The sequence below is a fragment of the Mugil cephalus genome, chromosome 5 (assembly GCF_022458985.1).
Source record: "Mugil cephalus isolate CIBA_MC_2020 chromosome 5, CIBA_Mcephalus_1.1, whole genome shotgun sequence".
NCBI classification, from domain to species: Eukaryota; Metazoa; Chordata; class Actinopteri; order Mugiliformes; family Mugilidae; genus Mugil; species Mugil cephalus.
This window is the reverse complement of record NC_061774.1, coordinates 29,439,553-29,454,978: the sequence shown is the minus strand read 5'-3', so window position 1 is coordinate 29,454,978 and position 15,426 is coordinate 29,439,553. Positions and strand designations below refer to the sequence as shown.

Below are 15,426 nucleotides of genomic sequence, written 5' to 3'. Positions count from 1 at the left end.
TATAAACCAGCCTGTCCCGTCCCTCTTATGTCCATGTGTTATAAACCAGCCTGTCCCGTCCCTCTTATGTCCATGTGTTATAAACCAGCCTGTCCCGTCCCTCTTATGTCCCACTGTCTGTGCTGCAGCTCTAACTGCTGAACTGAACCTCTGGTTGATGATGAACTGGATACTGAAATATAAAGTATATATATAGACAGAGAGAGAGAGAGAGTAAAGTTGACTGTGATCAGTGTTTTTTTCCTTCCTGCAAAGAGTTGAAGTCTTGTGCCTGACTCCTCCCACTACCCCCCCCCCCCCCCCCCCCCCCTCCGTCTTTAAAGCGGACTCTCGCAGGGTCGTCGGGCTGCAGACTGAGGAGGAGCTGGAGCTGAATAATTTGCAGTGATCGGACTGAAGTGGATCGAAACTCCGTCAGACATGAACGCGTCTTCGCTGGTTCCGGTCCTGGTCCTGGTCCTGGTTCTGGTTCTGACCGTGTGCGGGGCCCGGTCTCCATACCAAGCGGTTCTGCAGCACAGTCGTATCCGAGGCCGACAGCAGGGGTGAGTTCTGATTCTGGGTCCTGGTCCTGGTCTTATCTGTTCCGAAACGGACCGATGCGGGAAAAGTACTCTGATTACAATTACAGTTCCGAAACGAAATACTTTAATACTTTAATCTGAGAAAGAGTGAAACTCAGAGGAATTAAAAGAATTTAAAGAGTTAAAAGTTTTTAAAGTTTAATGAGGTTAAATGTGTCCAAGTGCATTTGTGTGAAAGTGACTAAGTGACTTGTTTATGTGTTCATGCTAATAAAGGGTTGATGGTGATGAACGTCTTGTGGTCCAGGCTCAAGGTTTGTCCTCTAACAGTGTCCTGTCTCCGTCCTCTTGTCTTCAGACCCAACGTCTGCGCCATGCAACAGATCAAAGGGACGGACAGGAAGTACTTCACCAACTGTAAACAGTGGTACCACCGCAAGATCTGCAGCCAGCCCACGTAAGTCCTCCTCTAAGTCCTCTGGTGGATGCAGGGACATCTCTTGGTGGATGCAGGGACGTCTCCTGGTGGATACAGAGACGTCTCCTGGTGGATACAGAGACGCAGGAATGTGTTGTGCTGGACACAGGGATGTAGGAATGTCTTCTGCTGGACACAGAGACGTAGGAATGTCTGTCTCCGGAGGTGTCCTCACCTCTTACGTAACCCCAGGAGAAGAAAGGCCTGGCAGAACCATAAGTGTCAGTTTACCAAATGGTTCATGCAGAGGACACGTCCAACTTTTGTCCAGCGTCAATCCAGCGTCCAGTGTTTTTCTGGTGGACTCAGCTGATCATGTTGGCCAATTTCTCTTCTGTTTAGTTTCCATGGAAACAGCTGATTCAGTGTTGTGAATGATTCATCCGTTCATTTCCTCTTCATCTTCTTTCTCTTCCTCTGTCCTCTGTCTGTCCTTAATTTCAGTTCATGTTGGGGATGTGTCTCATGTTGGGGACGTTGAACATTTTTCTATAAACTTTATTGACAGCCTCCAGGAGGCTACCAACATGTCAGAGTCTCAGTCTCTTTCACATCAGACGAGCGACTCAGTTTTATTACGTAGCTTCAGAGGTGGAGACCAGTGGTTCTTGATGATGTGTCTACATTAGTGGATATGATATTTATCTAAATGTGTGTACAAAAGTTCTGTTGGACGTGTCTCATGTTGTGGACATGTCTCATGTCCTGAGACAGACTCGTCTTTGTTTCTGGGGAGGAGGATCAGGAGGTCAGAGGGTAACAGGAGGACCTCCCCCCTCTCCCCCAGCTACCTGTGGTCATTAGAGGGGTGTCCCCCAGGGCTCTGGTCCAGGTCCTCTTCATGTGTCCTCTCCTCTCTGGTTCTTGTCTTTTCTGTGTTTAGTTTCCATCTGGTTTGTTAATCAGTGCAGGATGTCGGGAGCTGATCTCCATCTGTTGACGCTTAACGCTGAGCTCGGGGAGTCTCCTGTTCCATCCTCCACGTCTGACTTTGTTCTAACCTGGAGGAATGTGGTGAAACCTCTGGCTGGGGGTTCTGGGGTGAGACGCCCCCACTCAGGAATTCAGACTAAAAGATGGTGGAAATAATTAGAAACTCTTTAACCCTCTGGACCAGATTAAGATGACATAGCATCAAGACTCTTCTCATTGAGTCTCTGCTTCTAAACTTCAGCCTATAGATCAGTTTTTAACTAGTGTTTCTAGACCAAGTAAAACTAGACTGGTTCTAAATAACTGAGTCTTTTTCCTAAATATTGTCGTCATGTTTGGTTCACGGAGGAAAACGCTAACAAGAGGAGAGAGCTAGCAAGAGGAGAGAGCTAGCCAGAGGAGAGAGCTAGCAGGAGGAGAGAGCTAGCAAGAGGAGAGAGCTAGCAGGAGGAGAGAGCTAGCAAGAGGAGAGAGCTAGCCAGAGGAGAGAGCTAGCTAGAGCTAGCAAGAGGAGAGAGCTAGCAGGAGGAGGGAGCTAGCCAGAGCAGAGAGCTAGCAGGAGGAGAGAGCTAGCAGGAGAAGAGAGCTAGCAGGAGAAGAGAGCTAGCAGGAGGAGGGAGCTAGCAGGAGGAGAGAGCTAGCAAGAGGAGAGAGCTAGCAGGAGGAGAGAGCTAGCAGGAGGAGAGAGCTAGCAAGAGGAGAGAGCTAGCAGGAGGAGAGAGCTAGCAGGAGGAGAGAGCTAGCAGGAGGAGAGAGCTAGCAAGAGGAGAGAGCTAGCAGGAGGAGAGAGCTAGCAGGAGGAGAGAGCTAGCAAGAGGAGAGAGCTAGCAGGAGGAGAGAGCTAGCAGGAGGAGAGAGCTAGCAGGAGGAGAGAGCTAGCCAGCTACACATGATAGACAGAAACAACATAACAGCCCCTTTCCTATTGGTGGAAACATGCATCCATCAGCCAACCAGGACATGATGTGTCAGTGGTTGCTATGCAACAGTGAGGCTATATTCAGTCTATGGAGACAGGAGACAGTTTAGAGACATTTAGACATTATTACTGGTTGGACACCTGATAGTTGTGGACGTGGTCCTAAATAGTTTTAATGGAAATAGTTGTAAATAACTAAATGTGTTGATGAGCTTTAGAAATGTCCAGGTTAGATTTACATTCTAAGTTCTAGAAATGGTTGGTTCAACATGTTTGGGGTTTTCTAACTTGTTCCTCCTGGATCTGATGGTTCTAGTCTGGTTTTAGCTCCAACGTGTTCACACAGTTTGACAGAATGAAACAATAAGTGTAAAGTCTCACATGTGAGGTTGAGCTGAAAGAATGAAACCAAACCAGGACCGAGGTGGATCAGAGTCAGACTCTGGGACACTAGACTCTGGGACACTAGGACACTAGACTCTGGGACACTAGACTCTGGGACACTAGACTCTGGGACACTAGGACACTAGACTCTGGGACACTAGACTCTGGGACACTAGACTCTGGGACACTAGGACACTAGACTCTGGGACACTAGACTCTGGACTCCAGAGGGTTAAATTGCTGCAGCCTCAGAAACAGTCTGGTATTTTATTTTGGAGGGAACAGTAAATGGTGGGGGCTCCTAGTGGTTTTGTGTTTTTCCTTTTTTTCCCTCCATCCGTCCATCTGGCTGCAGATTCTTCTTTTCTCTGAGGAAATGAGCTTTACGAGCCCAGACGCCGGAGCCACATTTATTGTGGAAATCTCAACAGGAACTCCTGAAGGCCCAGCTCATAAATCACAGAAACCTTGAAACAAACATCTACACGAATGGAGCTAAAGACTAGACCCAGGACTGGACAGACCAGGACTAGACAGACCCAGGGTCCTGGGGCTAGTCCTGGTCTGTCCAGTCTAGTCTCCAGAATTAGCTCCATTCATGTAGATGTCCAGTTAATTTCATAGATAAATAAATTTCCATCTCCTTATAATTTTCTTTTTTTTAGCCCACGGGTCGTATGTTTAACACCCCTGGTCTAGGACTGTCCTCTGATGGGGACAGTTCCTGCTAGTTTCTTCTAGATGTTTAGTTGACTTCTTGTCTGACTCATTCTGCAACTGGCTTAGCTCTAGCTTCAATATGACCACATGTGTCCCCATGTGTCTTTGCTGCAGGGTGATCACCTATGAGTGTTGTCCAGGTTATGAGAAGATTCCTGGAGAAAAGGGATGTCCCGCAGGTATGTCCTCTCTGTCCTGTCCTCTCTGTGTCCCCTGTTGTCCTCTCTCTGTCCTCTCTGTCCTCTGTGTCCTGTCTAATGTCCAATGTGTTTCAGCTCTACCTCTGGTGAACATCTACAACACTCTGGGAGCAGTCGGAGCCTCCACCACTCAGATGTACTCAGACCGAGCGAAACTCAGCGACGAGATCCAGGGACCAGGGAGCTTCACCTTCTTCGCCCCCAGCAACGAGGCCTGGGCCTCGCTACCCACTGTCAGTACTGATGATGATGATGATGATGATTATGATGATTATGAAGGTGGTGATGATGATGATGATGATGATGATGATGTTGATGGTGATGATGGTGATGGTGATGATGATGGTGGTGATGATGGTGATGATGATGATGATGGTGATGATGGTGATGTGATGATGGTGTTGATGGTGATGATGATGATGATGATGATGATGGTGATGATGATGATGATGGTGATGATGATGATGGTGATGATGATGATGGTGATGATGATGGTGGTGATGGTGATGATGATGATGATGATGATGATGATGATGATGATGATGATGATGATGATGGTGGTGATGGTGATGTTGATGGTGATGATGATGGTGATGATGATGATGTTGATGGTGGTGATGATGGTGATGATGATGATGATGATGATGGTGATGATGATGATGATGGTGATGATGATGGTGGTGATGATGATGATGGTGGTGATGGTGATGATGATGATGATGATGATGATGATGATGATGATGGTGATGATGGTGATGATGATGATGGTGATGATGATGATGGTGATGATGGTGGTGATGATGATGATGATGGTGATGATGATGATGATGGTGATGATGATGGTGGTGATGATGATGATGGTGGTGATGGTGATGATGATGATGGTGGTGATGATGGTGATGGTGGTGATGGTGATGATGATGATGATGGTGATGGTCCTACAGGAAATCCTTGATGCTCTGGTCAGTAACGTGAACATTGAGCTCTTGAACGCTCTCCATTACCACATGGTGAACCGGAGGCTGACGTCTGAGGAGCTGAAGCACGGATCCTCCTTCGCCTCCATGTACCAGGACTCCCCCGTCCACATTCACCACTACAGCAACGGGGTGAGAACTAGAACCAGAACCAGGATCACAATGGTCATCGTGTCTTTGGATTTATAAGTCAGGTCCAGGACTGGGATTATTAATGGCCTGATTAACTCCTGCTTCTCTCCTCAGATCATCACGGTGAACTGTGCTCGTCTGATCAAACCCGACCAACACGCCACCAATGGCATCGTCCATGTGGTCGACCGCGTCATCACCGCCGTCTCCAATGACATGGAGTCGATGATCGACATTGACGACGACCTGGAGACGCTACGGGTGGGTACACCAGTAGTGATCAGTAGTGATGGATAGAGACCAGAAGTGATGGGTAGTGATCAGTAGTGATGGGTAGTGATTGGTAGAGACCAGTAAAGATGAGTGGAGATCGGTAGTGATGGGTAGAGATCAGTAGTGATGGGTAGTGATGGGTAGAGACCAGTAGAGATCAGTAGTGATGGGTAGTGATGGGTAGAGACCAGTAGTGATGGGGAGTGATGAGTAGAGATCAGTAGTGATGGGTAGAGATCAGTAGTGATGGGTAGTAATGGTTAGAGATCAGTAGTGATGGGTAGTGATGGTTAGAGACCAGTAGTGATGGGTAGTGATGGGTAGAGACCAGTAGAGATCAGTAGTGATCAGTAGTGATGGGTAGTGATGGGTAGAGATCAGTAGTGATCAGTAGTGATGGGTAGAGACCAGTAGTGATGGGGAGTGATGGGTGGAGATCAGTAGTGATGGGTAGAGATCGGTAGTGATGGGTAGTGATGGTTAGAGATCAGTAGTGATGGGTAGTGATGGGTAGAGACCAGTAGTGATGGGGAGTGATGAGTAGAGATCAGTAGTGATGGGTAGAGATCAGTAGTGATGGGTAGTAATGGTTAGAGATAAGTAGTGATGGGTAGTGATGGTTAGAGACCAGTAGTGATGGGTAGAGACCAGTAGAGATCAGTAGTGATGGGTAGTGATGGGTAGAGACCAGTAGTGATGGGGAGTGATGAGTAGAGATCAGTAGTGATGGGTAGAGATCAGTAGTGATGGGTAGTAATGGTTAGAGATCAGTAGTGATGGGTAGTGATGGTTAGAGACCAGTAGTGATGGGTAGTGATGGGTAGAGACCAGTAGAGATCAGTAGTGATCAGTAGTGATGGGTAGAGATCAGTAGTGATCAGTAGTGATGGGTAGAGACCAGTAGTGATGGGGAGTGATGGGTGGAGATCAGTAGTGATGGGTAGTGATGGGTAGAGACCAGTAGTGATGGGGAGTGATGAGTAGAGATCAGTAGTGATGGGTAGAGATCAGTAGTGATGGGTAGAGATCGGTAGAGGTAAGATCTATGAGGGTAAATCGAGTGATGGGTAGTGATGGTTAGAGATCAGTAGTGATGGGTAGTGATGGGTAGAGACCAGTATTGATGGGGAGTGATGAGTAGAGATCAGTAGTGATGGGTAGAGATCAGTAGTGATGGGTAGAGATCAGTAGTGATGGGTAGTAATGGTTAGAGATAAGTAGTGATGGGTAGTGATGGTTAGAGACCAGTAGTGATGGGTAGTGATGGGTAGAGACCAGTAGAGATCAGTAGTGATCAGTAGTGATGGGTAGAGACCAGTAGTGATGGGGAGTGATGGGTGGAGATCAGTAGTGATGGGTAGAGACCAGTAGTGATGGGGAGTGATGAGTAGAGATCAGTAGTGATGGGTAGAGATCAGTAGTGATGGGTAGTAATGGTTAGAGATAAGTAGTGATGGGTAGTGATGGGTAGAGACCAGTAGAGATCAGTAGTGATCAGTAGTGATGGGTAGAGATCAGTAGTGATGGGTAGTGATCAGTAGTGATGGGTAGTGATTGGTAGAGACCAGTAAAGATGAGTGGAGATCAGTAGTGATGGGTAGAGATCAGTAGTGATGGGTAGTGATGGGTAGAGACCAGTAGAGATCAGTAGTGATGGGTAGTGATGGGTAGAGACCAGTAGTGATGGGGAGTGATGAGTAGAGATCAGTAGAGATCAGTAGTGATCAGTAGTGATGGGTAGAGACCAGTAGTGATGGGGAGTGATGGGTGGAGATCAGTAGTGATGGGTAGAGACCAGTAGTGATGGGGAGTGATGAGTAGAGATCAGTAGTGATGGGTAGAGATCAGTAGTGATGGGTAGTAATGGTTAGAGATAAGTAGTGATGGGTAGTGATGGTTAGAGACCAGTAGTGATGGGTAGAGACCAGTAGAGATCAGTAGTGATCAGTAGTGATGGGTAGTGATGGGTGGAGATCAGTAGTGATGGGTAGTGATGGGTAGAGACCAGTAGTGATGGGGAGTGATGAGTAGAGATCAGTAGTGATGGGTAGAGATCAGTAGTGATGGGGAGTGATGAGTAGAGATCAGTAGTGATGGGTAGAGATCAGTAGTGATGGGTAGTGATGGTTAGAGACCAGTAGTGATGGGTAGAGATCAGTAGAGATCAGTAGTGATCAGTAGTGATGGGTAGAGACCAGTAGTGATGGGGAGTGATGGGTGGAGATCAGTAGTGATGGGTAGAGATCGGTAGTGATGGGTAGTGATGGTTAGAGATCAGTAGTGATGGGTAGAGATCAGTAGTGATGGGTAGAGATGGGTAGTGATCAGTAGTGATGGGTAGAGATCAGTAGTGATGGGTAGAGATGGGTAGTGATCGGTAGTGATGGTTAGAGATCAGTAGTGATGGGGAGTGATGGGTGGAGATCAGTAGTGATGGGTAGAGATGGGTAGTGATCGGTAGTGATGGTTAGAGATCAGTAGTGATGGGGAGTGATGGGTGGAGATCAGTAGTGATCTGTAGAGACCAGTAGTGATGGGTAGAGACCAGTAGTGATGGGTAGAGATGGGTAGTGATCGGTAGTGATGGGTAGAGATCAGTAGTGATGGGTAGAGATGGGTAGATCATAGTGATCGTAGAGACCAGTAGAGGGTAGAGACCAGTAGTGATGGGAGTAGATGGGTGTGAATAGTAGTGATCGGTAGAGACCAGTAGTGATGGGTAGAGATGGGTAGAGATCAGTAGTGATGGGTAGAGATGGGTAGAGATGGGTAGTGATCGGTAGTGATGGGTGGAGATCAGTAGTGATCGGTAGAGACCAGTAGTGATGGGTAGAGACCAGTAGTGATGGGTAGAGATGGGTAGAGATCAGTAGTGATGGGTAGTGATCGGTAGTGATGGGTAGTGATCGGTAGTGATGGGTAGAGATCAGTAGTGATGGGTAGTGATCGGTAGTGATGGGTAGAGATCAGTAGTGATCGGTAGAGACCAGTAGTGATGGGTAGAGATGGGTAGTGATCGGTAGAGATGGGTAGAGATCAGTAGTGATCAGTGCCATCGTCTGTTTCCAGGCGTCATTTTATGTTTTAACTTCCTATTCATGTCGTAGACGGCCATTGCTGCCGCAGGGCTGACCGCCATGCAGGGCCAGTACACCGTCTTTGCTCCCACCAATGAGGCCTTCGAGAAGATTCCTCAGGAGACCCTGAACAGGATTCTGGGAGACCCCGTGGCTCTGACTGGTGAGCATAAGGGGGCACCAAGACTCCCTCAGCCTTGTGTCCAGACGTATCTTAAACCAGTTTCTGATTTTGTTTGGCCAGACTTGCTGAACTACCATATCCTGAAGAACGTGCACTGCGCCGAGTCGATTGTGTCAGGGACCCCGATGGAGACTCTGCAGGGTGCCATGCTGGAGGTGGGCTGTGACGGAGACCAGATCACTCTGAATGGGAAGGCCATTGTCACCAGGAAGGACCAGCTTGGAACCAACGGAGTCATCCACTACATCAATGAGCTGCTCATCCCGGACTCAGGTACCGACTCTAGTACATACTGGCATTAGCACCATACCATAAGTGGTACCGCAGACTGGAGCTGCTCCCTTTGACCAATACTGACCATCCCCACCAACACTACCACTACTAGTGTCCTGTAGAGTCCAGTAGAGACGTGTAGTGACCTATACTGACCTGTAGAGACCTGCAGTGACCTGTAGTGACCTGTAGTGATCCTTAGACCAGTTCTCATACCAGTGGTTGAAGTACTTGTTGTCTTGCAGTTAAGACTCTCCTGGAGCTGGCTGAAGGGTCCTCCGTTTCAGTGGCCACCAAGCTGTTCATTGAGGCCGGGCTGACCCCCCACCTAACGGGCTCCGAGGCTCTGACCATGCTGGCACCGCTAAATGATGCCTTCAAAGGTGACGTCCTCTGATCTAGAACTTTGACTCATGGAGACGGACCTCTGTTTAACATGTCCCCCTGGTCCCGTGTCCAACAGGGAGCATGACCATGACGCCCGACATGAGAAAGCTGATGACCAATCACATCTTGAAGCAGCAACTGTCCTCGAAGTCTTTGTACCACGGTCAGGAACTGGAGACTCTGGGAGGCCTCAAATTGCGAGTCTTCGTCTACAGGAACGTAAGAACAATGATTCACATATAAACATCAACTGTCTTGCTGTTCCTCTGGACTCAGAGAGGGCCTCCTGAACTCTGTGGTCAGCTAACGTAATGTCTTCCAAAAATCCCCAAATTTTCGGTCTTTCTGGGTGGAGTTTGCATGTTCTCCCTGTGTCCGTGTGGGTCTTCATCGGGTACCGGCTTCCTCCCACCTGCAAAGACATGCTCATTAGGCTGATTGGTGACTCCAAACTAACCCTAGGTGTGAGTGTGATCGCGAACAGTTATTTTTCTCTGTGTTAGTCCTGCAATAGGCCGGAGACCTGCCCCCCCCCCCTTTGCCGAACGCTAGCTGGGATAGACTCCAGCAACCCCCGCGACCCTAGTGAGGATTAAGCAGTACGGAAGATGAGAGAATTAATTAGTGTCAACGTGGGGCCCAGGTTGGACAGAGAGGCGCCCCTAGTGGTGGATGTTGTCAATAAACTCTAGGCCAGGGGGTCCAAACTTTTTGTAAGGAGGGCCACATTTAAAAATGTGAAAGTGTCCGAGAGGCAACAGTCCCTGACAACAATAAGAAACTAACATGTAAATATTCAGATTTTTAATATTTTCATTTACATGCAACAGACAATGAAGTTACCAAATGTAAGAATTCATGTGAACACATCAGGGCTCACTCAGACTTAGACTTCGACAGACTTTGTCACCATAACTTCGTTGCAAATAAAAGTAAACATTCATAAAACAACAAGAAAGATACATAAAATGAGATTAAATTAAAATAAAGTGTCCTTGAGCAAGACACTGAACCTGCCGTTGCCCCCAGTGTAACTGGCGCTGGTGTGTGAATGTGTGTGAGCTTGTGTGAGCGAATGGGTGGATGTGTCTCTGACTGTAAAAGCGCTTTGAGAACCTTTAAGTAGGTAAAAAAGCGCTAAATAAGAGCAAAACCATTTACCATTTACACATTTAACACCACGAAAATATACAAAAGTAGTTGGCAAAATAGTGTCCAAGGTGATGTGGAGTTGTTGTGTTTGGTCAGTTGCATAGCAACAGTGTTGTGGATTGTGTTGTCATGGTGTTTCCTTATCGGCTGAGCGAGGGATGTAAATACAAACAGAGCGTGTCTGCCTGTAGAGACCCGAAGCCGGGGAACAGATGTATTGTGGTCCTATGAGCCAGATCTCCAAAGCGCTTCTCACGACACACTCCCTCTGGATCCCATCAAGCGCACACGGTTCATCGATCCCGCTGCCTTAGACCTCACGTTCACCGCCGACCCAAAGCTCCTTCTCCGCTCCTCCACCGCCATTTAAAATCGGACCTCAGGCTGTGATAGGCCCACGGGCCAGATTCTGGACATGCCTGCCCTAGGCCCTTCATAGTTTTAATGGGTTTATGGTTTGTGGCACAGCGTAGCCACCTGGGTCCTTCCATATTTTAACCCAGGGGCCAAAAACTGTTGAGCCTGTTTCCAACTAAACCGTGAAGACAGATCTCAAACTGTGATCCCAGTTAATTAATCCACAAATCAGTCAAGGACAGATCAGAAACTTTCAGTTGTTATGGATTATCTGTGTCCTTTCTGTGTCCTTTCAGCCTGAATCAGGTAATCAGAGATCAATACGAGGACCAGGTGAGGTTAACGTCTTGTTAGTATGTTCTCAGTGTTCTCAGCTTGTCTTACTTATTCTCTGTAGAACCTGTGCATCGAGAACACCTGCATCGCTGCTCATGATAAGACCGGTCGATTCGCCTCCATGTTCACCGTGGACAAAGTCCTCACGCCACCGATGGGGACGGTCATGGACGTGCTGAAGGCCGATGACCGCTTCAGGTGAGGACCTGAGCTTCAGAGTTGAAGCTCCATCGTGCTGAGCTGTTAGCTTAGCACCATCATAACATTAGTTGCTATTGTAGTTGCTATTACTGTAGCGACTAGCGATGTAGCGTCCTGATAGGCCGCCGTCTCTCGCTTTCAGCGTCCTGGTCGGCGCCATCCAGACGGCCGGGATGACGGAGCTGCTCAACCAGCAGGGGGCGCTCACCTTTTTTGCTCCCACCAACGAGGCGTTCAGTGCCTTGTCTCAGACTGAACTCAGCCGGCTGATGCGTGAGTATCAGATCCTCCAGCTCCTTGTTTGGTGAAAACGTCCTGAACAAAGTGTTTATGTGACTCAGGGCAGAATCATCCTGTGGTTTAAACAAATGTCCTCAGGGCGTCCTAATAAAGACATGCATACGCTCAGAGGACGCCTCTTCATCCAGCTCAGACTCTGAAGTCACTCTCACGTCTGACAATAACACTTCAGCCGACAGGTGTCAAACATGCGACCCGCGGCCTAAACTCGGCCCTCCAGAGGGTCTAATCCGGACCGCAGGAGACATGACAATAACTTCTGTCTCTCATCTATCCACTGAGACCAGGACTAGACCAGGACTAGTCAGACCCAGGACTAGACCCAGGACTAGACCCAGGACTAGACCCAGGACTAGACAGACCCAGGACTAGACCCAGGACTAGTCAGACCCAGGACTAGACAGACCCAGGACTAGACCCAGGACTAGACCCAGGACTAGACCCAGGACTAGATCTCCTAGATCTACTAGATCTCTAATCTCCTTGTTCGTCTTTGATCTAAAGTTAATGTTGTCGTTATTTACAGGTTATTATTGTGTTGTGTTCCTGGTCTGGACCCTTCAGATGAAACTGGTCTGTCCCATCTGATGCTTTAGTCAGATGGATTTTTTCTCTTTTCTTTCTTCTCTGTTCAGACCAGGTTTTGTAAAAAGTCTTGAGACAATTTATGTTGTTATTAACGCTATAGAAATAAAACTAGATTGAACAAAATTCTAATAAATTCATGCACGGTTGGGGGGCCAGACCATGAAAAGGTTAGAGTCGGGGTTGGGGGGGGCCAGACCATGATGGGGTTTATAGACCAGACTCATTTATTTTAAACGTGTTCCATAACCGCCGTGTGTTTGCAGGAAACCGCCAGGAGCTGTCGGCTGTGCTCAGGTATCACCTGGGGGAGGGCATGCTGGTCAGCGGGGGGGTCGGCTCTCACACCAGACTCCAACCTCTGCAGGGCGAGAAGCTGGAGCTGGGCGTGGTCAGTCCTCCAGACTTTATTTAAACACAGGAGAAGTGGACTGTGAGTAACTGACGCTTGTCTCTGGTCTTTGGTCTCAGAGGAACTACACGGTCTACGTCAACAAGATCCCGGTGGTCCACACAGACCTGATGGCCACCAACGGAGTCGTCCACGCCGTCAACAGCATCATCAAACCTCTGCGTGAGCGCCTCCTTCTGTCTGTAGAACAGAACAGAATAGAACATAGAATAGAATAGAATAGAATAGAATAGAATAGAATAGAATAGAATAGAACAGTTTCCAGCCTCTATCAGGATGAAATAAATAAATGAATGAATAAACAGGATCTTTCTTTTTGCTCTTCTCTTCAGCTCCAAAGGTCGACCGGGAGCAGGCTGATGGACCGGCAACTTCACTCAGACCCGCCTCCTCCCACGTAAGAACTGTAATCAGTCTCCAATCATCTATCATCTATCATCTATAATCTATCATCTATCATCTATCATCTATAATCTATCATCTATAATCTATCATCTATAATCTATCATCTATAATCTATCATCTATAATCTATAATCTATCATCTATAATCTATCATCTATCATCTATAATCTATGATCTATGATCTATAATCTATAACCTATGATCTATAATCTATAATCTATGATCTATAATGGATCCAGGTTGAACTTGTCACTCCCTTTGTCTAACAGGCGGACTCAAAGAGCTTCAGGAATGGTGAGTCTGAGGTTCATCTCCAGGAGAATCTGGTCTGAGGTTCATCTCCAGGAGAATCTGGTCTGAGGTTTGTCTGGTTTGTGTTTCAGATGATCTTTTCCAGAAGGTGATCCGCAGCCGCTCCAGCCGGACGATGAGTCAGTGAAACTGAAGAAGAAGAAGAAGAAGAAGAAGAAGAAGAAGAAAAGAAAATGTTTTTATTTCCTTTGACTTTTTTACCAAATCAGTGTTTACTTTGGTTGATGAGAGTTTGTCGTCCTGCAGCTCGTCTAAAGGCTCCAGTGTTTTTTTAAAATAAAACTGAAACTCTCGTGTGAGTTTGTTCACAAGCTGTTTCCTCTTTTAAGCTTTTTGTGATAAATTCTAAAATAAAGCTCCTCCCCTCTAATCTGTGGGCGGAGCCCCTCCCTTTAGTCTGTGGGCGGAGCTCCTCCCCTCTAGTCTGGGCGGAGCCCTCCCCTCTAGTCTGTGGGCGGAGCTCCTCCCCTCTAGTCTGTGGAGCTCCTCCCCTCTAGTCTGTGGGCGGAGCTCCTCCCCTCTAGTCTGTGGGCGGAGCTCCTCCCCTCTAGTCTGGGCGGAGCCCTCCCCTCTAGTCTGTGAGCGGGGCTCCTCCCCTCTAGTCTGGGCGGAGCCCTCCCCTTTAGTCTGTGGGCGGAGCTCCTCCCCTTTAGTCTGTGGGCGGAGCTCCTCCCCTCTAGTTTGTGGGCGGAGCTCCTCCCCTCTAGTCTGTGGGCGGAGCTCCTCCAGCTTTGACTCCATTGGTTCAATCAGAAGCTTCTCCAACGTCTCCAGGTTTCTTCCATCCAGTGTTTTTGGTTCAGATCTTGTGTTGATGATGTCAGAGTCTGACCACTGATCAAAGCCTTTGGGACTCCTCAAACCTCATGAACTTCCTCCATGTCTCTTATTTCTTCCTCCAGCTGATTTATTTCTTCCTCCAGCTGATTTATTTCTTCCTGGAAGACCATGGTTCTCCACCATCCTTCCAATCTTTAGTAAAGTTCTTGAGACAGTTTTGGTAGTTTCTAGATGTTTCCTCTGCTCCACATAGATATGAAGCATCCAGGAAACAGCTGACACTGGGGCTAGTGATGATCAGGAGACTTCAGGTAAAAACAAGATGTAGAAACAATGTAAAGAGTAAACATTAATCTGTAATCTATACTATAATCAGAGCACAGATCCAAAGTGTGTGTGCAACATAAAATAAATAAAAATGAAGAAGTGATGATGATGATAAAATACTAGATAACAACTCATTAATAGAAACTGTCTCCTGGTGGTTTTATATCATTATATCTACAGTCTGCTGTCACTTTAAAGTCCCTCAGAATCTTCTACCTACTTTTGACTTATTTTAACTTTTATTTCATTAATCTTATTTTATTTTCACTTGTATGTATTTTATATCATATTATTTTCAGGGTAGCTGGTGTTTTATTGATCACGTTGAGTCATTTGCCTCCCAAATAAAACCTCCATGAAGAATCAAAATAAATATAAGATTCATAAATATTCAAACATTTTTAATAATTAAATAACACGTTTTAAAGATAAAATTTTATTTGTACATGGCCACAGGTTCTGTTCTGGTTTAAATCTTTACATTTATACATTAATAACTTAATAAATGAATCATATATACATGAATAATGTGATGAATATGTTTTAATAATCATTTAATAATTCTTTTTACCCAGCAAATGGGTCCCTCTGAATGGGGTGGTTCTGGTTCTAGTTGTAGGTCTGGTTCAGGTCTGGGTCTATTTCTGGTTCTAGTTCTAGTTCTAGTTCAGGTTCAGGTTCAGGTTCAGGTTCTAGTTCTGGTCCTGGTCCTGGTCCTGGTCCAGGTTCTGGTCCAGGTTCTGGTCCAGGTTCTGTTTCTCGTTCTAATTCTGGTTCTGGTTCTGGTTCTGGTCCAGGT

General features: G+C 46.9%; 1 protein-coding gene across 1 annotated transcript; it reads left to right on the top strand.

Annotated features, from left to right (window-relative positions):
• The first annotated feature begins 321 nt into the window (after nt 1-321).
• tgfbi (transforming growth factor, beta-induced) lies at nt 322-13,831 on the top strand. Its single transcript, XM_047585760.1, has 17 exons — nt 322-545; nt 883-981; nt 4,073-4,137; nt 4,234-4,391; nt 5,103-5,267; nt 5,382-5,528; nt 8,648-8,780; nt 8,862-9,074; nt 9,320-9,457; nt 9,538-9,680; nt 11,368-11,504; nt 11,650-11,780; nt 12,659-12,783; nt 12,864-12,966; nt 13,137-13,201; nt 13,478-13,502; nt 13,592-13,831. Exons 1-17 carry the CDS (start codon nt 421-423, stop codon nt 13,645-13,647), a joined length of 2,028 nt encoding a protein of 675 aa, XP_047441716.1. The 5' UTR covers nt 322-420; the 3' UTR covers nt 13,648-13,831.
• The last annotated feature ends 1,595 nt before the right edge of the window (nt 13,832-15,426 follow it).